The 26,786-nt window shown below is 46.5% G+C and overlaps 1 protein-coding gene across 3 annotated transcripts in view; it reads right to left on the reverse strand.

The window, feature by feature from the left end:
- srgap2 (SLIT-ROBO Rho GTPase activating protein 2) overlaps window positions 1-26,786 on the reverse strand; it is a 133,898-nt gene that overhangs the window by 42,529 nt on the left and 64,583 nt on the right. For all 3 annotated transcript variants that reach the window (XM_072665355.1, XM_072665356.1, XM_072665357.1), the window contains 2 exons: window positions 15,120-15,282; window positions 3,060-3,122 (listed from right to left, as the gene is read on the reverse strand). In XM_072665355.1, coding sequence (XP_072521456.1) covers window positions 3,060-3,122; window positions 15,120-15,282 — 226 coding nt within the window. The remainder of the gene's footprint in view (window positions 1-3,059; window positions 3,123-15,119; window positions 15,283-26,786) is intronic.

Raw genomic sequence — 26,786 nt, forward strand, 5'->3', positions numbered from 1 at the left:
GAGCTGTGAGTGCGGCGCTGCTAATTAAAAGCATGCAGTGTGACGGCTCCGTGTGACTCTACGCCATGTGTCAGAATACGGCACCGGCACACTCCCCTTCAAGACCGTGTAATAACACGGCACTGGGAGCCCGGAATCCTTTCCGCCATATCCATGTGCTGAGGCTGACTCCGCTGGGCTGAGCCATGCGGTTCACTACGGCAGGAAAGATACTCCAGTACTATCTCTACACCAGTCCCAGTGGGGCGAAGGGTTAAATGAGGTTAATGGGCAACAATGGGCTTTGTAAACACTGATCCGGATTGGGGGCAGGCTGGAAGGATTGACAGGACCCCACTACGAATTACCGTAATGTGGTTAAGCCAGATCAGAAACCCATGAAGGGATTAAATGATTTAGGGGCGTATAAGTAGAACAGACGCGACCAGGTGAGGAGATGCTTGCGCCATGTCCAGGACTGGGACTTGAAGATGACTTCCAGGGTTCTCGTATGGAAGTCTGGTGAAAACTAGAGTGAATCAGGGTAGAGATTCTTCCGCCTTGACCCATAACTGTTGCCTTCAATTATCGTCGGAAAGAGGCCAGACACCAAACCCTGCCGCTGAGGGCGATGAATCCAATTTAGTGGCTCAGGGAAAACTGGAGACGAATCCATGAGGGTAGAATTACCAGCATCCTCATCTTAGAGGAATCAATAGATGGATAACACCACAATATATGTAAAAAAATATATAAACATTATTTAATTTATGTATGGTGTCATGTGTTCCTGTCATCTATATGGTTTGTCTGATGTTTTGCCATTTATACATTCATGCTAATTGTAATAACTAGTGTCTTTGGGTCTTTGAAAGGCACTTTATTAATAATGTTCCCTTAATTAAGTCCCTTTTCCCATTATATACGCCACAGTACAACCATTTGGAAATGCTATGATGCCTCTAGACCAGAGATTAGGGACCCTGCTGAAGGGCCCAACACTAGTATCTTAGCTGACCCAGATTTCGAACCCACAACCCCATGATCAATAAACCAGCACCTACCACCACCTCCCGCCTTGTATACTTCAATACAAATGTAGTAATTTATTATATTTCCTGTACAACAATATTCAGCTTTTCCTGATAGAGATTATGACATTATGATATCGGTCAGTTTTGGCAGATAAATCCTTTATTTTAAACTCCAAAGGATCGTATGTGTTTTTTCATTTTCAATAGAATATTTAAATGCACTGTATTATATTTACAGTCTACAGTAAATAAAATAAGAAAAACATTGGTCAAATCTAAACTTCTGTCCAATGCAGACATATTTAAAGCAATGACCTGCGGATTCTGACATGATTCCTATGTTATCATGCATTAATATTAGGCTTGCATTTTCCAGAGTTAATCCAGGTGCATATGATGTATTTCTAGATTTTTAGATAATTTATAAATATGTATGGTATAGAAATGAAATCTGATAAGGAAGCTGACAGGTACTGAAGGTACTGACAGCCCAAAATATCCATGTATCCAGGTGAATCCCAATTACCCAAGGTTATGAAGTTAAAATGGCCAAAACACAAAAAATACATTTGAAACTATTTGGCACAATTGAAAGAAGCTGACATCCAATCATTTACCTAATTTAATGCAATCTATATAGTTATATACATGCATATGGACTGCACACACACACACACACACACATATATATATATATATCACTGTAATCAGCCTAAATCTGTGTCTTATTAGCCTATGCATTTTTATTTTACTTTGCTTTCTGGGAAAAAATAGACCACTTGATATTTGTTAAATTTGCATCTCTACGTGTACGGCAGGTGTTTTTGAGCAGTTGCCATTTCTGCAAATAAATGCTCTAAATATTTTTATTTGGAATTTAGGGGAAATCTTGTCCATGATTTATGAAATAAAATGCATGTGTTAATTTCTCTAAACACACTGTTAATAAATAGTAAAACCAGAGAAACTGATCATGTAGGGTGCTCTCTTCATTTTTTCCTCAGCTATACATATATTTATATAGCTTAAAATATAAAATATACCTATAAAAATAAAAATATAAAGAAATGTGTAATCTTTTCTTCTATCCATGCATCCACCTGCCTAACTACCTACCTACCTAATAAATGTAATGATGTAGTAATTTTCACAGTTACGATATCACATGACTCACCCCTACGAGGAAGACCACATCACTGTATAACAAACGCTCTGTGTCTCTTAGAAGCATCTCATGAGGCAAACAGGCTCAAAATACAGGACAAGATGGTCACACCCTGTCCTACTCTCACTATCTCTCTCTTTCTCTGTGTCTTACACACAACCAGGGGGCTACCCATCGTGAACAACAGCCCACAAAATGCTCTCAAGGGGTGTGGGGGGGCTAAACAGGGAATAACAAGCACCAATCCCACTGGTCATACCCACTGATTGGCCCATAACTGCAGCAGACCAAAATAACCCCCTTTCTCTCGCGCTCTCTTTCTCTTTCTCTCCTGCGGCAGAAGCATGGTGCAGTGAGAGTGAGAGAGAGAGAGAGAGAGAGAGAGAGAGAGAGAGAGAGAGAGAGAGAGAGTGAGCGAGCGAGTGTGTGAAGGGAACACTCTGTATCTGCACTGCTTTTGTGCCCCAAAAAAAGCATGAAAGGTGGGGTTAAAAAAAACAGCGTCTGAAAGTTCAGCAGATGCAGTAAGACGATCTGAGCAGCTTTTCTGGGGCTGGAGTGTGTGTGTGTGTGTGTTTGTGTGTGTACATGCAGAAAGCAGATCTGTGAATGAGGGGGTTCCAAGGGAAGAGAATGAGGTTTTAGTATGTTAGCGCTGTAATGCAAAAACCTTGTATCTCCAGAATGGCAACGTTACATAAGAAGGAAAAACCTTTCATAACTTTCAATGAAAGTCAGTGTACAAATATTGTACTGCAGGTCAATTTGGAGCATTTCTATTGGTCCATTCAGATCATTCACATTCATTCAAATTAGATTAAAAAATTAGATTTTTTTTCCGGGGACAGCGACGATATGCGGTGTGCACACACTCCTCTTACCGTGTAGAGCTCGTTGAGGACCTTCATCAAATCCTCCTGCAGCTGAAGTCCCACCTCCTTGCTCTGTGTGGACAGAAGAGAAGATGCATTAGAAGGGAGAGGAAGAGAAAGAGAGGGTTGTGTAATGAGGTAGGCCATGATTAACAGCAGCGCTCCGTACTCCATCTTTCAGCAGACAGATCCAGAACGGCCATCTATCAGTGGCGGGGGTGGAGGCACCAGGAATCTGCCGCCCTGGCCTGTCACGCCGCTCACCGCGACTGATGGCGGCGCTACCTGCCTTCCGGTAATGGAGGTCACCACGGGCTAACCGCTCATACACGTCCTATCGATCATACAACACCCGAGCGAGGCGCATGGAAGCACATGGGCGTGGCCGTATTAATTCATTTGACTCCGACACATTTCTTTGCTGGTTCCTTTGAGTTCTCACCGCTTTCACCACGGCTTGAGCAAGCAGAAAAGTTATCCAGGGCAATAAAAGCTTCTGGTTGATGCCAGTTCGATGTCAGTGAAGGCGCTGGAAACAGCTTCCACATGGGCTTCGGTGAGATCTCTCCTCCTTTTGAGGTTTCGGGATGGGAAGGTTTGGCTGAGCTCTTGTGAAATGGAAATGAGGTTTGCAGTTTTGGCACGGGTCGCGTGTATCCGACAGCTTGAAGTTTTCAGCACGTGGAAACGAAGATGCTAACGAGAACACACCCTGAACTCAACCATAGACTCGATCACTGCTGCCAGAGCACTGAAACAGAGGCACGATTAGTGGGCAAAGACACTCCCACCTCATTTTAAACAACTTAATACAATGAAAGTTGGTGAGTATTCAATAGACCCAGACCTAATATGTGGCAAAGGCTTGGGCACCACTGGTCAGAATGTGTGTTGAATGAATGAATGAGCAGGTGTCCCAATACTTTTGTCCGTATAGTGTTTTTGGCTGCTGATTGTTGGGACAATCCAACACCTGACTCTAAACAAGTCTTCGTCCTAATAAACGAATTAAGGTCTGAGATCCTGGTAAACGTTATGAGAAGCTAATTTCCAAGATAATAATAAAAACAAGACGAGCCTGAAGTGAAAATCGGACGTAAACTATACATCCAAATAATTGTGGACACCCCTTCTAAAGAACGCATTCAGATACACAGCTTGTCTAATCTCTGTAAAGACGTACTGCCAATAGATCAGAACTTTCTGATGCAGATGAACATGAGCATGAGCCGATTGGCCAGGTGTGGGCTAGAGGGGTTTAATAAAGCCCCCCACAGCACTGAGCTGTGGAGCCGTGGAAGAACTGAGTTCACTGGGATGATGGCTGATTCTCCATTTACATAATACTTTTGAATGGGATGAGTCGGCGATGTAGGGGATGATGAGGTGGGGTGGTGATCATTCAACATCCTGACCTCACTAATGTTCTTGTTGCTGAATGCAATCAAATCATCACAGCAGTGCTCCTCCAAAATCTGGTAGAAAGCCTTCTTCTTCCCTGGACAGTAGAGGCAGTTACTCCAACAAAAGTAGTATAATAATGAATAAATGAGCAGGTGTCCCAATACTTTTGTCCGTATAGTGTTTGACATGCTTTTTGGCTGCTGATTGGCTGCTGATTGTTGGGACAATCCAACACCTGATTTTGGAGATCCGTCCATCTTCCTCTCACTCAACTATTCACACTACCAGACTACTTGATCGCACTGGGTGCGAGATCTGGGTGATCTTGGATGACTGGCATTGGCTTAACTGTAAATATCGCCAACACCTTTACCCAAGGATGAAGATTTCACATGCTTTCACACGGCCTCTCGCTGGTTCCGGACAACTGCCAGTCAGTTTGGCAACAGAGGAGCAGCCATGACAGCCTTGACAGAGCTGGAGGGAGATGCATCTGGAAGGAGAGACGGTGTGAAAGAATGAGTGATGGACCGACGGACAGACAGAGATACTGACAGCGAGAGAAGCCGAGTGAAGGATAGGAGTCCTCTGCAAACAGTAGAACCACATGTTCCCGCACCTTTCATCTTCCAGGCATGGCAGGGGAGAGTAAAGCTGGTTTTAACCCTTTGAAGGTCGAGATGAATGGCTGGCAGCGGGGCGGCAGCCCTCGGGAGCCCTTTCCTCAGGGGCCATTAATAATGGAGCTCTGACAGGCCTGGCTGACGGGTCAGCGTCCAAAACCAGAGCCACATTCAGAACGCGAGGGGAGCAGCCTGCCTTCCTTTCCTCACATTCTCTCCCTCTCTCTTCCCTTCGTCTCCTAGATTCATAAGAAACTAAGAACCTGTACACTGCTGAAAGTATGGGATCCTTGAGGAATGTCTGGAGGTTCTTCAAATTTGACACTGTGGAGGACGTACTGATGTTCAAAGCCAACCCAACCTGCAGAATGTCAACATCAACATGTTCCTCAGGCTTGGGGACTTCAGCATGTTCCTCAGGCTTGGGGACTTCAGCATGGTTCTCAGCATGTTCCTCAGCATGCTCCTCAGGCTTGGGGACCTAGCATGTTCCTCAGGCTTGGGGACTTCAGCATGTTCATCAGCATCTTCCTCAGGCTTGGGGACTTCAGCATGTTCCTCAGCATGCTCCTCAGGCTTGGGGACTTCAGCATGTTCCTCAGGCTTGGGGACTTCAGCATGTTCCTCAGCATGTTCCTCAGGCTTGGGGACTTCAGCATGTTCCTCAGGCTTGGGGACTTCAGCATGTTCCTCAGGCTTGGGGACTTCAGCATGTTCATCAGCATGTTCCTAAGGCTTGGGGACTTCAGCATGTTCCTGTTCATGTTCAGCATCATCCCTGATGGGGAAAACTCCCTAAACATGGAGGAGAAATGAGACTGCAGAGCACTTAAGGATGGTGGGGTTTGACATAGTAGGTCACTGGAAAGCCTCTGGCACCAGGGATGTTTCACGCCTCAAAGTGTGAAGCTCTAAACTGAGCTAATTATCGCTGTAATTGGTCAGGATAAGAAGTCAGGCTCTATCTGGGTCATCTACACTGACGAATCGAGGAGCCTGCAGAAAACAATAACATAATAAAGGCTTAGAAAAAGATAGCGTCCGTTTTTGTGAACCATTTACCCTATGTACAAAAGTATTGGGACACTTGTTTATTCATTGTTTCTTCTGAAATCGAGGGTATTAAAAGAGCTTATCCTGCTTCTGTTGGAGTAACTGTCTCTACTGTCCAGGACAGAGGGCTTTCTACTAGATTTTGGAGGAGCACTGCTGTAAGGATTTGACTGCATTCAGCGACAGGAGAGTGTTAGTGAGGTCAGGATGTTGGATCATCACCACCCCACCTCATCATCATCCCCAACTCCTTAACTCATCCCATCCAAAAGTACTGGATGGAGCTTCATCATCATTCTAAAAAACAGTTCTTCCACTGCTCCACAGCTCAATGCTAGAGGGCTTTATAACCCCCTAGCCCACACCTGGTATTAGGCAGCATGGAGCCAAAAGGGTCATGATGTGTATCTGCTCCAGAGAGTCCTACTCTATTGGCAGTACTTCTCTACAAGGACTAGACAAGCTGTGTCAGCAATGTGTGCAACTTATAGTAGCTGAATGCATTCATTAGCAGAGGTGTCCACAAACATTTGGACGTAAAGTGTATGTGAAATAACCTTCTTATGAATATGCTGATTTCGTATTACTCCTCTTGCTGTTGAGAGCTGCTAACGCTACTTTTAGACCAGACGTAGTGTAGCACAGCCAGCAGTTTCCACGTTTTCATGAAGGTTTTGTTTCCAACTGGTCGTGGCTCTGGAAGGGGCTGTATCTGGGACTTGCTTCTAATAGTAAACAGCAGAAAAATGACAGGAAGACCAGCCGTCTGACACTTGCTAATTCAGATGTCTGGGTTAAAGTGAAACCTGTCTAGCTTAAAGGCAGTAGAAACACTGGCTTGACAAGTTCTCTCATTTTCTGCTCTGGAGGAGCTTTGTTGAGTCCTGAAAATGTACTTTGTTGCAACAGGTTGTGGATAAAGCCTGTTAATGAAGCTTTAACCACAGTGTAGTGCTGGGCGATATGACCTTAAATCAATATCACAATTAATTGAACATTTTACCTCGATTATGACTAATAAATAATATATTTTTTTTAATAAACAGGGCATTTTTCTTTGGTGTAAGATGCTTGAGTTGCTCAGTTGGCTCAGTGTTTCCAAGTCGCAGACTGGACAGTGTTAAGGGGACAGTACATGAACATACACAGTGGGTAAAGTGATAACATGATTGTAAATAAAAGTATTTCCTTATTTTTTTGGACGTTCTGAATGTTGATTTCGATTAACTGCCCAGTCCTACCACAGTGGTGCAGTGAAAGTACTGGAATTGGGCCAGGCCCAATACTAATACAGTGGACACCCAAAACATTAAAATATGCCTTGACTGGCCCTTGATCCTGATCCAGTGGATCAGTTTGGGACATCCCAAACTCAAACCACAGGAATCCATTTGAAACCGTATAAAATCACATGGGAACCTTAATCAGAGTTGAATTTCTAATGAAGTTAATCTGGTTCCTCAGGGACCTCAGTGTAAATGTGCAAAGTGTTTTATGAATATCTTCTCAAAGTCTGAGCAAACTGGTGAGCTAAAGGTAAACCTGGCGAGCTGGGGGTGCTGCCCTGGTTGGCTACATGGCTCCCCTGTGTACCCAGTCACCCCTTCCATCCGGCGCCGGAAGCCTTGTAGCCTTGTAGCATTACTAATTTAGCAAATTTAGCGACCACAGGGTGCTGATATGGAAATCTTGGACAAAGCGTTGTGTATCAATCGGGCTCCAATGACAGCTTTACCCGTCTTTTGTGCCTGCTGTTTCAGCTGATTCTTTTGTACTACAGCAAAAGAATGCAGTGAAAGTAAAGGCTACTGCGGTGCTTTCTGACGGCTGATATGGTGGCACAATGTGTTGAAGCGTGGCTGGAGGTATGAAAGAGAAATGACAGGCATGTTCCTTCACATTTCTCCTTGCCTATGCAGATAGTGAGTGGGTGTTCCAAGCCACAGTTCAAAGCGAATCCATCAAGATGAATATCAGCGCAAATCAAGATATTTCACCCAGACATTCCAGCAGCATTTTTTTCCCTTCTTCTCCATCTTGCTCCAAACCTCTAAACTGCCTTTTTGAGGTCAAACGTGTTGCCGCCGGGAACTGGAACACATGCCAGTTCCAAAAACTGTTCAAGATGAAGAAACAAAGGAGCCTGCAGCTCTTTCGGTAAAAGACTCCACACTGCAACACACTGCAGCAGGGCTGCTTTCACATTACCCCATGATACCAGGCGTGTGGAGCCATTTAGAAAGGAGGTCTGCTGAGGAGCATAAAAACATCTGCCAAATATATAATCAGAAACTCATTGGAAATGAGAGAGAGAGCGAGAGAGTAATGTATAAAGAAAGCTTCGCAAATGTTCAGTTCGGAGCGTCCGTCTAGTCGGACACGTCGGGACGTTCTTATTTTCGGCACCTCGCCCCATGACATCATAGGAAAAAACACAGGGGAGAGGAACTGGCCAGCAGTGCAGGCTTCCTCCAGCGAGGTAGTGGAGAGGCCAGCGACTAAAAATACCTCAGAGCAACTGAATCTGAATCTGCCGAAAAGCACGGTCAGAACGGGGCAATGCCAACACTAAATCTGAGCATGCTCCTCCACCAAGCTGTGTGTAGGTATGGGATGGAGGTGGGGGCATATGGTCCATATCGTGGACATCTGGGGAAATCTTGCCAAGGTCAAACTCCCATCTGCAGAGTCAGGGAGCAACACGTGTAAGAGGGAACTGCAGCTGCAGTTTTACAGTCTGGTCCCTCGTTCATTCAGACCCTTTGGGCACTAATGGAATTAGGGCTGCAACTATCGTTTATTTTTATAATCGTTCTACGTCCCATTTGAGCAACAAGCAAATGAAGCCATAATTCCTCCAGTAGTCTATTGCTATGCACTGCAAGGCCTTTGGGAATATAGAGCACTGTAGAGAGGATTTGTTAAATAAATGTAGGGTCAAATGTAGCAACGGTTTCCAAAGTTTTGAAACAAGTCAAATGGAAATATGAATACTTTTGATCATCTCAGTAACATCAACATCTGTCATCCCTTTTTCTCCCAGTTTGGTACTTCCAATTACTCCGTGGCTTCTCCTAGCACTAGCAAAGCTCCCGACACTAGGAGGGCGATGGCTCTTCCCTAATTGCTGCTGATGCAACATCATTGTGCAACCAACACACTCGGAGGACAGTGCAGGAGTCCCCAGCTCCAATGCACCAGCTAACAAGAGTGATGGGGGAAAAGAATGCCATCTACCCACCTGGATGGCAAAGCGGCATTGCTCATGGCCTAGTCAAAGTCAAAGTCCTGACCTGGCGGCACCGAGCAGTCTAGTGGACCAAGGTGCTACCACTGGACCCACTGGTTCGAATCCTGGGTCATGCTTGTCCTCCCCACATCACTCCTAGTGTGATGTTGTTCGGTACAGTTGCTGTTAGCTGGTGTATCGGAGCTGGGGAGCGCACTGGCTGCCTATATCAGCATCACTAGAGGAATAGATTAGAGGAAGTGGCTGGTTTCACATGTGCTGGGGGGGACGTGTTAGTCTTCACCCTCCTAGTGTTGGGAGGGTTGCTGCTAGTGATAGGGTGAGTTCACTTGAATGGGGATTAGGTTATTGGTAAAAGTCATAAAACAGTCTAAATCACAATGAAATGCTGTAGCAGGTCCTCCAGAGGAGAGGAGGAATTGGCCAAGGGGACAAACATGGACCACAATGGACCACACTGTTGCCTTAGTCTTAAAACATTAAGGCATTATTGTTCCAGACATCTTCAGCCTTTACATTTACAGTACAGTATACTGCATCCTCCTGGGACCGCTGACCGGTTCCATTCTGACAGACAGGGGTCTCCAGAGAGGGGCTAGCCAGGAGCGTTTCATTTAAAGAGGTTTTTAGACACTTTTGTTGGCTCTGTATTTTGTATTCTTGCACAAATATGAGCAAAGCTGTCCTGTAAAGATGTACCGAAGTATAGATGTACTGTATATTGGTATACTGTATATAGGTTGGTGTGGCGCAACAGAGAGAGACTGGGAGACTGGGGTTCAATTCCCAGTCTGGGTGACTATGCTGCGCTACACCAACAATAGTCCTTGGGCAAGACTCCTAACACTACATTGGCCTAACACTGTAATACAAGTGACCTTGTAAGTCGCTCTGGATAAGATACTCAAGTAGAGCTAAAGCTAATGCTTGCTTGTTTGCTCGCTTGCTTTCTCGTCCTCCCACATTCCCAGCAAATGTGGACACACAGGACACAAGGAGGGACGAAAATGGATCCTCAGGAGATCAGCTGCAGGCACAGGCAACACAGCCTCGCCCCATCTGCGCCAAGATATACTCCAACAGCAACACACTCATAGACAGACACACAGATGTGCATGGACAGTGAGCCCCTGATGTAGCCTATCGATTTTCCAAGTGCAGTTCCATAAATCAGAAAACTCGGCCAACAGGGGAGGAGAAAGGCAGCGCCTGGAGGACGCTGATTTACAACCCTGAACGAACAGTTGCACTTGTTAAATGAAGAAGATCACAGGTTGTCTGCCTGTCTGGCAGATGACGGGCTTGGTTAGCCGAAATCCGTGTGCACTCTGCAACAGGCTGGAGCTGGGCCCTGCTGAGCGCTATTGTTCCGCTACTAGCTGCTCCTAATCTGAGCCCAACCTGCTCCTCAGCTTCTTAAACCACGGGCATGCATGTCACTCGTCTCGACACAAGAACCAGCGATACGCTCTTCCTGCAGAGGAATAGTGCGGCGGTCTCAGGAGGACCTGCTTGAAGAGCTCTGCATGCGTTTGTTCCTACCCTGATTCTGCAGAAAGGCTGCATTAAAATTTGCCAACGGTAGGAAAAGATGCTGTGTGATAATTGGAGCCTTAAGGTCAGCCAACGTTCCACTGCCTGGCGTCATCAATTTTTTAATAGAGACGGGCCTGAGAGATGCAATTCCATATCCAAAGGCATTCGTACTGAAGCAGAAGATTCCTCAAGCACCACAGTAATGAATTTCTGAGGGACTGATTCTAGCCGTATGGGAGCACCAGTGACTGCCGTCGCTCCCATTTTCAGGTGCGAAGAAGACCAACCCTAGGATTCACATCCGAGCACGTCCAAACAAATAAATACAACTAAATATGAAACATGGATCAGGTCTCCTGCAGAACGGCAGGAGACCTGCATGACGCTCACTACTAACTGCAGCATTTGCCGTGCTGTGGTTCATCCAGGTCACTCACAGCAGCGATAGGCTTTCTTAAGGTTATTCCAGGACCTCCCTTTCCATCTTTCTTTATGATTGAGTCTTCAGTCATGCAGAACATTGTTCCAGACATCTTCAGCCTTTACATTTACAGTACAGTATTCTGCATCCTCCTGGGAGCGCTGACAGATTCCTTTCTGGCAGACAGGGGGTCCCGTGTGAGGTATCGGGGCATGGCTGAGACCGAACACGAGGACATCAGCGAGAAACAGCCATCGCCGAGTCTCCAGAGAGGGGCTAGCCAGGAGCGTTCAATTAAAGAGGCCTCATTTCTGAAGAGGAGACAGGGAGGTATGGGGCGGCAGGAGCAGTGAAGGGAATACTGATGAGGAGTGAGAGCAAGAGAGAGGGAAGGAGTGAGAGACAAAGAGAGAGAAGTGCTGATTGGGGTCAGCAGGGCAGTGGTCAACTCCCCAAGGCGAGAGGACACAAAAATGAAACAACTGGAGAAGGCCTACCTGGTCTTTTTTATCTGACAAGAAGAATATCTTTTCGATTGGTGGACAGTTTTATGAGGTCGACTAAGACTAAGAGGTTGGTTTGCTCTGAACTCCAGCCTGAAGAATGTTCTATATTGTTTTGGCTGATGTTTCTTTCCAAAGATGCTGTACTGAGGCATCAACTGTAAGCCTGAGCGACCTGTCGGCCCTGTAATCTTCGTCCCATCCTGTGGTCTTTGCTCTTGGACTTGCTAGGAGGGTCTGACCAGACCATGTTGCCAGTTGTTTCCCTAGGAAATGATTTAGTGGACAGTGAAATGACTCGGTTCTTTAACCCTTTCCCAGACTCACCTGCATCTACACCCTTCATTCTGGCCTCAGGCCTCAGAGAGACTGGACATCTAGAACAGACCAGACTAAACGTCTGAGGTCTAAATAAGACAGACTCCACCAGAATCCTCTCGAACCATGTTCCGATCATCTCCACCTGCTTCTAATTCTACACATTTGTGGGGCAGTGGTGGCTCAGTGGTTAGAGCGCAGCGCTATCGATAACAGGGTTGTGGGTTTGAGTCCTGGGCTCGGCAAGCTGCCACTGTTGGGCCCTTGAGCAAGGCCCTTTACCTTCTCTGCTCCCTGGGCGCTGGAGTTGGCTGGCCACCGCTCTGGGTGTGTGTGTACTCACTGCCCCTAGTTCACTAGTGTGTGTGTGTGTTCACTACCACAGACAGTGACAAATATATGCACCTTTACCTTTGAAGTAGTAATACATGTGGGTGTGTCCTCACTTTATCCTCCCAAGATAACTGCATTTGAATTAATTACATTTTACAAATATTTAACCATAAGACATTATCAGTCAGATGAAGATCAGATGATTAAATATGTTTAAATATGGTATGCGATGCCTCTTAGAAACAGACCCTTTGCCCCCCTGACTATGTGAGACTTCCTCTAACCATACATACCCATAAAAATAAAGCTGCTGAAGAGGGTTCGGAGGTGTGAATGATGCCACAGATTACTTATCTTTGACTAAAGAGCCTTGGCACCCTTCTTCTGGCCAGGCTCGTCCATTTTACTCTCTCTCTTTTAGAAGCAGACCTCAAGCTCGTTTTAGTTTCATCTGCATAAACCACAGAGTGAAAATCTGCACTATGCTCTTTCTAAGTGGTGTTTAAAGTATGCACAGTCATTTGACAAAAAATGTGTTTGTCGTTTTAACATATTGTAAATAATATGGTACCAACCAATAACCTCAAACTAATGTGAAGCTTGGAGGTGGAAATGTCAGGGTTCCAGGCTGCTTTGCACAGAATCCACTATGTGAAAACATAATGAGATCATCTGTCCAGAAACTGAAGCTGCAGTGGAGGTGGACCGCGCAACATGACAATGACCTAAAGCATTCTAGTAAATCCACCAATGATCGGCTCAAAAGAAGGAAATGGAGCTTTCTGGAATGGCCCAGTCGAATCCTTCGGCGATACAGCAAGATACTCCTCAAACATGACACAGCTGAAAGAATTCTGCTTGGAGGAGTGGGGGAAAACGTCGCCCAGTCGAATTACAGGTTACAGGAAAGGTCTTATGGAGGTTATTTCAGCCAAAGAGGGAAATATCAGCTATTGGGTCACAGGTCATGTCCTACTTTATGCAAAAAAAAAAAAAGTCAGATTTTTATTGTTTCTGCAAAGACAACGTAATTCCATTACTTTTATTCACATATATTGTTTGAAGGAAGATCAAATATGTCCAAATGTAGTTTTATTTTTAAAAAGGGGGAGGTCCTTTTCACATTAACCTCCTGAGACCCGGGATTACGCTTGGTGTGCATTTTTAATTTCTCCTATTTGGGATTAGTGGGACTTAACAAGTATAAAAACGGAACTGGGTCTTTGTACAGGAAGTTGTTTTTGTAAAAAAAAAAAACTGTCCTCATAACGGCCAAAAAGGATAAAGTTTTAAAATATGAAGTATCATGGCGAGTGAAGCAGAAATTTAATATCCCCATATGAGGATGCAGGGTCTCAAGGGGTTAAAGTATGTAGGTAGTTAATTAACTAACGTTTTTAAAGCCTATAATTACGTGCAACATTTGAAACCACCCATAGAGTAGATTAGAATGACTGTACAAATTTCCAACAAGCATCTATTAACCCACGCACCCCATCCTGAGCAGCTGGTGCAGTATGTGCGGCTCATGGTCCGATAAAGAATGGCTTATCTCACACCTGCTCAACCTGCATCCAACAGGGGCCACCTGTGCAGCGCCATTACCTGTCCAGTGACCAGGCCTTCCAGCATGGCTGAATTCGGCCAGGCCCTGGAGACAGGCTCTGTGACCTGGATTGGTCGGGATAAGCTGCATGGCAGATGTGGGAATTGGAACTGGGCGTAGGGGCTGGAAAGCACCTCTCCCCAGCGTGGAAAGGGCTTTTGCTGGGGCTGTGCAGGGGAGTGCCAGGAGTGCATTCCACACTCAGTAACCAGTCTAGTCTAGACAAGCAGAGAAGAATGAAAGAGCCAAAGATACAGTCGTTTTTCCGCAGTCCTGTTGATGGTAGCGGGGCAGGCCATGTAACTAGGACACGATACATCAGGAGAGGAAACAAGATATACAGTCAGCTATAGGACGGGAGCGATTGCGCGAACTTGCCTGTACTGGTCTTAGGGTTCTCTGTGAGGCCTGACGCAGACCGCCATCGTCGTCATCGTGTATTTGCACACTCTTTCTGCTCAGAGCCCCAAAATCAGAGGGCTTATACACACATATCTGGCTGCATGGGCTGGCATGCGTGGGACGGGATGCAGTTGTAGCCCAAACAGACCACAGTGGACATGGCCCGATCAATAAACAAGCAGGAGGCAGCACTCAGGAAGATGAAGGGGATTGCAAGAGGATTACATGCACTGACCCACCCGGTGGGATCTGGGAGTAAATGGTGCTATTAAGGGATAATTCAATTAAAGCGCTGGTGGCTCAGGTGTAACACTGTAGAGTCCAAAACAAAGCAGGGCGGGCACGTGCCAGCTGTGTCAGCACAAATGAACCCACTGAGTCATCCTTACTGAATTATTATGGAAATCGACTCTCTGTGACTGACAGCTCAACACAGCTGTTGAATGTATGAGAACAGAGGACAGGGTTCTTTTCAATAGGGGATTTGAACCTGCAACCTTTCGGTTGACTCACCTGTCCTGACACTAAGCTACCAACCTCCTCAGGAATTGGACAAGTCACGAGAATCACGAGAAGAACATGGCAATCCCGTCTTCAGACTGGGATATGGTAAGACGTACCTTCTTGAAGAGGCGTCCGGAGTCCTCGCTGATCTGGGCGAAGCGTGGGATGATGTTGTTGAGGTAGAGGTCGCTTAGGGTGGCGTGGTCACGACTCTCCCGCTTCACCTGGGTCAGCAGCAAGTTCCAGCAGTTCACCGGAGACAGCACATTCTGCTCCTTCCTGCAGGACCAAGATAGAGAGAGCTAGTTAAGGGACAGTATCAATAAGGTTGTGTAGAAACCTGACAGCCAGTAGAAAAGTGCTGCAACAACCTATTGCCACCATGCCATGGGTATAAAACTCCCCATTGTTGATCTGTGGAGCACTGTGTTCTCTGAAATGATGGATGCTGCTCCATCTAATACTAGGAACCTTTCATTCCTGGACAGTAGAGACATTTACTCCAACAAAAGTAGGATCAACTGTTTTTAATACCCTTGAAATGCTTTCGGAAGAAATAATAAATGAGTAGGTGTCCCAAAACTTTTGTCCTTTTAGTGTATGTTGCTAGGAATGGCAAAGATCAAATCCCTTGACTCGGAGGTAGATGTGCATAAACAGCGACCCCGAACAACGCACCATCAGCAGTTCTCTGATCATTTTATACTTCGTCCTAACTTGCTACCCTGTGGTCCTAGCTGGATAAACCTGCACAGACAGTCACGGAGGCCGGCAGTGTGCTCATTCGAGTGTCACTAAGGTGCATTAGATCAGCACTGCAGACAAACCACCCCAAAAAACATGGAGCTCACTTCTTATTTCAGCTCCAGTGAACCTTCCTGCCATTTACTTGCAAACCTCAACAAACAGCAACAGAGTATGACTTCCTGGCTGAAGCGCATACAGTCCTGCTATGGAACTACATGTAGACCCAGGCGAGACGAACCTACAGCCCTTGGTACTAGAGCTGGGCAATATGATGATATTTTATCATATCGTGATAAATTTTGTTATGGTGATAACAATAAACTTCTCTAATCATATGGAGGAGACTGTTAGTGCTTAATAAACACTGATCAGCTGCAGGTTTCATTACTAACAGTGTAATTAGACTGGGTTAATTAGATGAAGAGCTGCAGATGTTGAGTATAAATCACTGTATTCATGACAGGAGAGGATCTGAATAGTAGTTTATTAGAATCTGTCACTACTAATGTTTTAAGTGATAAATATCGCGATATATTGTGATATAGTATTTTTACCATATCGCCTAGCCCTACTTGGTATGGAGTTGATCCACAGTAAGTGGATCAGGTGGTTTGGAGGTGGGTCGTAGCTTGGGCTGCATGTTGTCCTGAAGTCCTGTTCCAAATACTGCCCCTTTTAAATAAAGACGATGTGGACTGAGCGGCCTACAGATGCCGACTGGGGTAGCCGACAAAGAAATAGGGGCGGAGGGGTGGAAGTGGACGTTTTGCCATGTTCTGTAGAGCAATTGTGCTGATCTGGGATATACAGTCACATGGATGACAGAGCCTGGTCCTAAATAACTAGTTTTTGGGCTGAGCTAAGAAGTCTCTAAAACACTTTCCATGCTCTGGACTTCATGGAAGGCTTTCATCGACACTGAAACATCAATACTATCAATACTACTGATTTTGCAATATCAATCAATATCACCGAATTTTAGTCAGTTCCAATCCCCACCCAGTAGCTAGGACTCCCTCATCCCGGGAGGCCACCAGTGCTGGATGAATAAAGGCTAGGTTGAGCTTCCTCTTAGTCAATGAAGTCCAGATCAACCAGATCATTTGAAACTGCTGCTAATGCTATAGGAGAACCATAGCTGTTAAACAGCTATGAGTATGAAGAACCTTTAAATGAGTGAAGAACCTTTACATTAACTTCTTTAAACCTTCAAAAGACCTTGAAAAACATCAAAACCCTGACACTGGCCTACAAAGCCAAGACTGGACCAGCCAGCCCCTCGGTACTTGATGGCGATGGTCAAAAGCCTGATCTGCACCAAGAGCCCTTCATGCTTCAAGTACGGCTCGGCTCGTCCTGCCATCCCTCAAAATCCACGGAAGACGAGCGTCCAGACTTTTTCCTGTCCTGCAACGAAGTGGTGGAGCGAACTTCCCCTGGGTGTCCGAACAGCAGAGTCCTTTAGAGACGCTTGCTGTCTCTAAAGACCCTCCTTGTGCGAAGTGTAGTGCAGAGTATTGTGTTTAGTAGTATCTAATCTAAGGTATTTAGACATCTGCTAAACTACTTCAATCCTTTTTTACAAATATGGTTCTTTATGGAACCAAGACTGGTTCTTCTATGTCTACCCTTTGTAGCACCTTTATTTTTGATCAGTGTTGGTGTCATATCGGCGCCATATGCCTATAATCTCCACTCAAACCACAACACAACATGTTTGCCATGAGCATCTGTATGGGTTCTCCCTGTTCCTTCATTACCGAGTGGACCCTGGACTATAGCCTTTGTGTATGCAGGGTCCACTTAGCGTGTATCGCACTGTTAATATGTTACAGTCAGTGTGTTTACAAAGTGAAAGCTCACACACGACCTTGGCCCCTGCTGTTAGCGCCAGCGTGCAGCATCTGCGGGGGCTAAAAACAGTCTAACCGCCATTTATCATTCGGGTCCAAACAAGTGCCTCCAAAGTGCTAGCGCAGCAGTTCATGAATGAGCTCATTTAGAAGTGCCGAATAAAAGCTGAAAGATGTACAAGGGTAATGATGCTGAGTGGCTACTGCTAGCTGGGAAATGAGTAAAAAGGGCCCACGCTTTCTTGGGAAGGAGGAAGGAAGTCACAATGTGAAGTTTGCAACAACCGAATCACCAAATCACACCAACAGACTCGGATATCAGAAGAACTGGATTAGCTTTTTGCCTAGCATGGACACCTGCTCGCTTCTCCATATTTGCCTCCATAGGCCTACTGACTCTGAACAAGATCAGGCTTAAAACTGCGCGGTCTCGAACCATGAAAATATGGCTGGATCAGCCTCGATCCCGATCCACTGGATCAGACTCACCTTGGCCTGGCTGGATTTGCTGCTTGCTGTTTTGTAGTTCTGTACTGTGGCTCGAATGTCTTTAATCAGGCTTCTGTAGGTGCCCAGAAAGGGGTTATCAATCAATTATGGCATTTAGCAGACGCTCTTATCTAGAGAGACTTACAAAAGAGCTTCACTATTTACCTCAGCTAGTTTAAATAGACTGAAATTCAAAGCTTCTCTAATCTTAGACTCTACTAAACACAAGTCAATAAGGAGACCATGGTACTCTTCTCTTCGCCTGAGTACTCTCAGAAGAGGAGGGTCTTCAGTCTGGGTTTGAAGACAGCGAGTGTTGGACTCTGCTGTTCGGACACCCTGGGGAAGTTCGTTCCACCACTTCGGTGCAGGGCAGAAAAATGTCTGGACGCTCGTCTTCCGTGGATCTTAAAGGATGGTGGGTCGAGCCGAGCCGTACTTGAAGCTGGGGATCTCGGTGCAGATCGGTAGCTCAACATTCAATTTTAAACATTTAGGATTGTCTTGAGGGGACATTGGAAGGCTATTATGGTGGCAGTGTTGGCTCAGCGGTTAGAGCGCCGGGCTATCGATAACAGGGTTGTGGGTTCAATTCCCAGGCTTGACAAGATACCACTATTGGGCCCTTGAGGAAGGCCCTTTACCCTCTCTGCTCCCCGGGTGCTGGAGTTGGCTGCCCACCGCTCTGGGTGTGTGTGTGTGTACTCACTGCCCCTAGCTCACTAGTGTGTGTGTGTGTTCACTACCACAGATGGGTTAAATGCGGAGGACACATTTCGCTGTACAGTGACAAATACGTGCACCTTTACATTAAAACATTTTAAATATGGATTTTCAAACAGCAACAAATGGTTAAATTGCCTTCAACCTTGACTCTAGGGTGCCTCTAAGTTCCTCCGTTCAGCGTGCAGCAAAGTGACAAGATCGTCAGCGGCGAGGAGCAGTGAGGAGCAGCGCGGAATAATCACATCACGCAGCCGATGGCACGTCAGTCGCCGCAGACTGCACACCGCCCTTCCCAGGATGTCCCAGCCAGTCGCCGCCGGGCCATGTCTAAACACGCTTCCTCTCCTCCAAGTGCAAAAGTACAAAGCGCAGCAGGGTTCCTCAGCAGAGTCACAACATGTCCCACTCCCCTGCTTAACATCTGCCAGAGTGTTCCTAAAGTAGACACGCTTCCCTCCGCTGTCAGCGCCCTCAACCATTTCATCTCTGACCATGACACAATTACAGAGGAGGGGTTAAAAAAAAAGAAACAGGAGAAGAAGCTTGACCCCTGTTTCCCCGACTGTGGTCACGAATAATTTTGGAAAGCCCTGGGGTGGCCGGGGATTAGGGGAGCGTGAACGCATTACTTTCCAAGCATCCAATGAATTTGGATTGCAGCACAAACTGTTCGTCTGTCCCAGCCATGCCCCTGAGTATCCTCTGGCCCGAAGATGACCCTTCAGACAGCCTGAGCAGAATCACTGACTGAGCAAGACTGAATCGAGGCAGAATTGCCTGAAATGAGCCATGGAGTAGAGGTCAAGCCAAGAGAAAGTAGAACTATGTCATTGAACAGCAGCTTTTAAAAGATTTAAAGAAAAAATAAAGGAGACGAAGAAGAAGGAAGAGGATACCTCACTGGGCGGGAGGGGGGCTGGGGGGTCGTCCCATCCTTCATGGTCAAAACCACTTATAAATAACTAACAAATGACATGAAGTTATCATAACCCCTCATATGTCCACTGTTATGCACCGGTCCCAGGACTCCCAGGACTTAAATCAGATCCAGATCCCATCGCTCAAACCACTTCGGGAGAACGTCTGAGACGCCCAGTACAACCGAAACCCCTCCCAGTACAACAATTGCTGTGCAACGGGCAAATTTGCATATTTCATCCCATACAGTGATCAGATTTTAGACAGCAGCAAGGTCTCATTAAATTGACGGCGATATCAAGTGCTGCAGACGGGTCAATGGGTCAGAAGGGTTGTTTTTATGGTGTGGTACATGCATGCTTGGTGGATCATATTAATGGTGGCTTTTCAAGTCAGATATCAGAAGAACTGGAGTAGCTTTTAGCCTAGCATGGACACCTGCTCCCTTCTCCATTTTTGTCTCCAATGGCCTACTGACTCTACTGACGCTAAAATCTTATCAAGATGTCCAGCACCAGTTCCCAGAGCGCAGACGAGGGACAGTGGACCTGTCTGAGCATGTACTGTTGCTGCGAGAACCACACAAGACCTATTGCACAATAAGGGATCAGAATGGGGGAAGATGCTGATAGTACAAGAATGATGCCGGATGAGGAGCATTCCACAGTTGGCCCAGCACACCTGGCCCAGTGGATCAGCTGATGAACAAACCCGTCAAGAGCTGGGAAAACATTCAAATGTGCAGTGCAGGCCAACTGCAAGACATACTGTCTATACCAGGGGTCTTTAATCCTGGTCCTGAAGGGCTGCCGTCCAGCACAGTATGGTGGGCTGCATGAATTTTGCTCTGAAATTTGGCTGGTTTAGGGTACTGCCACACCCTCTAATAGACGTTATCCTGCCCATGGCAATTATTCTGATTGATTTTATTCAGTTTGTGTTTTATTTGGGCAGCTAGGGTTAGCTTTAAGCCTAGCACAGACAACGACTTGCTTAACGAAGAAGATCCAGATGAGATTAGCAGCAGATGAGCAGGATTTTAACATGCATTCTGAAGTCGATTCAGGGTCATCTGAGAAAAGCCATGAAAAAAAGCTATGAGCGGAGGAGTCGTCGTCGTCCAATTAACAGCAGGGTCATTTGAGACGGCACGGGTCTTTCACCAAAGAGCATCCAGCTGGGCAGGGTTTCTATGGTGACATATGCCACAGTCGTGACACAGTGGCACGGCAGGAATCGGGCCAGATGGAGGAGAGCGAGGAATCCCTAACGCTCAGCCGGGGGAAGCTTCTTGCGTAGGGGATGTCCGATGGTAGTCCAGCACCGGATTTGTGCTTTAGATGTTTGCCCCTGCGCTTTGATTTGCTATCAGAAACACCTACAGGTACTCTTGAAGGATAAGGCAAACTGCAGCATCAGCTATGTGTGTTCTACATCACAAGCTAATGCCAGGGCCGCACCATGGGATAATCGCAGAATCCCCTCCCGATTATCTCAAAAGGTGTCCCGATTTCTGGCCGGCCTTAAATGATTATCTTCCCAGATTATCCTGTGACATGGGCAGTGTGTAATCTAAATCTTCACCCCTCCAATCTTCTCACATTCCATCCCTGATTTCAGCCCGGAAATGTTAATGTTCAATATTTATGACCCAATATCCTGCAGTGTGGATCCTTTCATGTGAAACATGAGGTTGATATAATGTATGAAGGATGAGCTGAGCACAGCAGAATGGGAAGATAACGTTCATTTAATCCTAATAGAGTGGGCTTCAGTCCGGGCACATGTGTGTGTGTGTGTGTGTGTGTGTGTGTGTGGGGGGGGGGTCGTCGTGATGGCTTAATGATGGTTAAGGCAAAAATAAATAAATATATAGATAAATGAAGTAAACAATAAAGCTGCTTCTATTCACCGACCACGTCTACACAATTTGCGGTCAGCTCCACTTGCGGTATGCGCAGCACTTGCGAGGCTCTCTTTGTAGCTGGGCGATACGGAAAAAATTGATATCACGATATTTATATTTATATATATAATAGATAGACGTTTTTACAATATTTATCACAATATTTCGCCCGGTAGACAAAAAAAGACAGTGTACATTTTTTTAAAACTGCCATCCAAATACTGCACCTGCACCTGACCCAACTCTACTGCCCTCAGAGGCTCCTGACTGGCTGAAAGGGGGTGTGTTAGATTTGGGCTGAAGTTGAAACCTGCAGGACGACAGATCTCTAGGAGGAGGGGGTGGACAGACAGGCTGTACCATGAGGATACTCGTACCTGCCCGAACATCAATAACAGCTACCTGCCTGCTCTGCACAAATCCCTCTTCCTTCCTTACATGTCTCTCGTGCCTGCTGTGATGTAGGGAATTCTGCACACTGGTGAGAGGAGCTTTTCGGGCCCCTGCAGCCATGCAGTCAGGCATGGCGCTGGAAAGACATCGGTCATACTCATCAGGAGAGACAGGAAATGAAAGTCATCCTGTACACCCTGTTCGGTCTCAGTTCCTATGGTCGCACTGATGACCCTCAGATCCTTGTTTTATTTCATTTATTAATTTATTAATTATTTTTATCCAATTTGGACCACCAATTACCCAACCCGTATGTACACAACATCTCTCCACCATTGCATGCATGTGAGGGCGGACTCAGCGCAGTCAAGCCCCTCATTTTTTGATCCAACACACCAGCCTGCAGAAGCCAGTGACGGCTAGTGACGGCCAGTGACGGTCAGTGACGGCCAGCACTGCAGCGAAGCCATGTGGGGAGAGAGCGCCATCTACCCACTCTAAAAAGAGCAATGCCAACTGTGCTCTCTCTGGGCCTCGGCTGCCGATGGCAAGCAACATGACCAGGTGACAGCGCCTGGACCACCCAGGCCCTCCTACTTATTTATTTGGTACTGCCAATTAACCCAGCTAGCATTAGCAATGCTCCCGACACTAGTCTCCTCCGATAAACGTGAAGCCAGCCACTGCCTCTTTTTGCAGATGCAGCATTGCCGGGCACCCGCAACGCAATCAAATCCTCACAGCAATGCTCCAACAAAATCTAGTAGGAAGCCTTCTTCCCTGAACAGTTGGGAAGCAGGAGAAACTCTTTTTAATACCCTTGATTTCAGAAGAAACAGTGAAGAAGCAGGTGTCCCAATACTTTTGTCCATATAGTGTAGCTGACATTGAAATTAAAGATGTAAATAAATGTCGTCCAGATACCATTATGTTCCTTTCCCATGATGCCAAGTGGGGGGCAGGGGGAATATAATCATTGGCAAAAAGACTTTATGTGGATTACATAATATAATTCATGTTTGCCGTCATACGTGTGTGCTTACCGATCATTTCCTGACGCCTCTGAACGTGCCTCGTAAAACCAAAACTTTCCGTTCTATAATTACAGATCCAGCGGTTATGAGGAGATGATCAAACATCCACGTCTCAAAACAGCATCTGAAACCCACCATCTGCATGTACCAAAGAGGGCGGCTGAGAAGAAATGACTGCATGTTCTGTTTTTGGTCTAAATAGACAAAAGTATTGGGACACCTCATCAAGGGTTTTTTTGTTGGAGTAAATGTCTCTACTGTCTAGGAAAGAAGGCTTCCTATATGAGATCCTGGAGAAACATTGCTGTGAGGATTTGATTGCATTCAGTGACAAGAGCGTTGGTGAGGTCAGGATTTGGGAAGATTACCAACCCACCTCATCATCCCCAACTCCCCAACTCATCCTAATAGTACTGGATGGAGCTCCACCACCATCATTGCAGAAAACACAGTTCTTCAACTGCTCCACAGCTCCTCAATGCTGGGGGGCTTTATACCCCTCTACTAGCCCACACCTGGCATTAGGCAGCATGGTGCCAATAGGGTCATCATATTTATTTGATCCAGAGAGTCCTAATCTATTGGCTGTGCTTCTCTACAGGGACTAGACAAGCTGTGTGTTTGTGTGCATTTGCACATCTGTGTCAGCAATGGGTGCAACTTCCAAGTAGCTGAATGCTGAATTAAAAGGGGTGTCCACAAACATTTGGACATGTGAAGTAGTCCAAGGCCCACCTGCTCAGTGTTTTTACTTGTTCTATCAAATCTAACCAGGACTTTTAATTTATTTTTTCGGCCAGTTTTTATGGTCAACTGATCTCAGCCGGGCTGTAATTTAGACCAGATGCAAAAAAACAACCTGCCATCACTTCATTACACTTCTGCCACGTCGTCATGGAAACAAGGCCTAGAAATGGTGTACATGCATGAATGGTTATTACAGGAAGAACAAGTTTATTGACTCAAGTCAGGTCAAGCCTTGGATCTGAGAGGCATGTTCACATTGGTGTATCAGGAACACTCTTAACAATAAAGGTGCTACCAAAGGTTCTTTGAGTTATGCCATAGAAGATCCTCCATAAAGAACCATGTTGGAAGGCCAATTATCCAATCCCTATCCTCCCCCTCCCCACCCCTATTACTAGCAATGCCCCCAACACTAGGAGGGTGAAGACTAGCACATCTTCTCGGCTCAGCTCCCCAGCTTCCGTACAACAGCTAACCCAACCCAACCCACCCCACTAAACAAGCCAAATCCATCAATCCAACTCGACCCATCAACCCAGCTCAATCCAACCCAACCCAGCCCAGCCCAGGCCATTAACCCAACCCACTGACTTAACCCAACTCAATCCAACCCAATCCAGCAAATTAACCAAACCCATTGACTTAACCCAACCCAGCCCATCAACCCAACTCAATTCAACCCAACCCAGCTTATTAGCCCAACCCAACCCAGCAACCCAACCTTGAAAGAGGGTTATTGTTATTGGCTGCTGGTGAAAGGTAGCATGAGTCTGTCAACCCAACTCAAACCCCAGAACCCATCAACCCCACCCATCCCATTAACTCAACCCGCCCCACCAACCATAACCAACCCAGCCCATCAACCCAACCCAGCAAATGAACCCGACCCAATCCAGCCCATCAAACCAACTCAATCCAACCTAATCAAGCCCATTAACCCAACCCAGCCCATTAATCGAACCCAACCCATTAACCCAATCGAGCCCATCAACCCAACTCAACCCAGCAACCCAACCTTGAGAAAGGGGTTATTATTATTGGCTGCTGGTGAAAGGCAGCATGAGTCGGTCAACCCAACTCAATCCAACCCATCAACCCCACCCAGCCCATTAACTCAACCCACCCCACCAACCATACCCTACCCAGCCCATCAACCTAACTCAAATCAAGCCCATTAACCCAACCCAACCCAGCCCATCAACCCAAATCAGTTCAGCCCAACCCAGCAACCCACCCTTGAGAGAGGGTTATTGGCTGCTGGTGAAAGGCAGCATGAGTCGGATTTCGAACCAGCGATCCTCAGCTCCTTAGTCCAGGACCACCGGACCACTCATAGCCCCAGGTTTCTTATCAACTTAAAGGTTCTTCACACTCAAATCTCTTTTTCAAAAATGCTTCTTGTATGGCATCGCTCTGAGAGTGAAGATGCTGAAGCAGAATGAGATGACGACACTTTGCACTGATGCAATTTTGGGTACTGGCACTACTCGTGTCTTCCTCTAACTCTGATTCACCGGCTGAATAGGAAGAGGCTGCAGTCTTCCCAGCAGTCTGAACTGAGCTTGGAAAGCTGACATGATGAGCATGTGACACACATCACTCTCCAGTTGACACGAGAGCCTTGGAAAGTTTTTTGACTGCTAGTGTCATGGGACCAAAAGCCTTCACTGAAAATGGCCCCTACTCCACCCCTCCTTCCTCTTTCTTCACTTTCCTTTCCACCCGTGAAGGAGTCTAAACTGTGGAACTGAGATGTGTACAGGAGGCTGGCGGGCAGCCATGTTGCAACTTTCTGTTAGCAAATCGGTTTGAAACCTTTTTTTTTGGTAAACCAGGCATGTGAGAACTTGACAAATGAGGGAAACACCACTGAGGGCTCTCAACGAATTGAATGTTCCTTATGAATGCTGCTCTGTCTTTGCAGCTTGGGCTCAAGCTGGGCCTCAAACCAGCCTGACCTACAAAACACATCTCGCTATCGTTCTTCATGACAGAGCAGTCGAGCCTTGTCCACCCCAGCTGCTGCGAGGGCAGGCGAAGTGTCGGGTCTGCAGGCCAGCGCATAGCCGGAATACCAAGGGTCTCTGTGGGATCACCCTTCAACAACGCTCGTTCCAGAGCCCCTCAGGCAAGGAGGAGGCCAGGGCCCCCTTACAGACAGCCCCACTCTCTGCTGGACTAGCGGGCCGGAAAATACCTTGCATTCCTTCATGGCACCACGGTCCTAGCAGATGCGGCTTTCGCCCGTTAATCGGACAGATGTTGGAGCTGGGGAGCTGTTTGTGGGTATGTGTGTGGAGGAGGTTATGGAGGATAAATAATACAGCAAGCAGCTCAGGGTGCCAACGGCAGGGGACCTCTCTAGAGTTTCTGGAGAGAATTGGATTGTGGCAATAGGAAAAGAAAAAGACAGTCCAGGAGAATTCAGGTCCCAGGTTCAGGTCCGCTATGTCTGAACATACATCAACATACCATAGCATTGGGCTCTCAGTGGCTCAGTGGTATAATGCTCAGGGGTCGCAAGTTCAAATCCTGAGCCGAGCATCTTTGCCATCAGCAGCCGGAGTCGGAGAGAGCACAACTGGTTTCTGTTAGCTGGTGCACTGGTGCGAGTGTATCGCTGTGTGAAGTTCGAAAAGAGGGGTTGGCTGGATGGTGGCTTTGCATGAATTGGGAGGACACTTTTGGTTCAGGAGCACTGCTGGTGTTAGGGGGAGCTACGACCAGGTGGGTCAGCCTGGGCTCACTTCTGATTCGACCTCTAGCTGAGAACACCAGGGTGGAGTTTCCTCCGTTTCAAGGCGTTTTTATGGCCTGTGGGACAATTGTCCTCGAGGCTGGGGGCAGATTAGCAACACAGAGCTTTACACCAGTCCTTAAGTCCTTAAGTCCCAAGAGGGACAGATCTGCAAGTGCTGATTATCGATAGTACTGACAATATTCAATTACTCACGTTCTGTCCTGATTCAG

Source organism: Salminus brasiliensis, chromosome 21 (assembly GCF_030463535.1).
Source record: "Salminus brasiliensis chromosome 21, fSalBra1.hap2, whole genome shotgun sequence".
In the NCBI taxonomy this organism is placed as follows: Eukaryota; Metazoa; Chordata; class Actinopteri; order Characiformes; family Bryconidae; genus Salminus; species Salminus brasiliensis.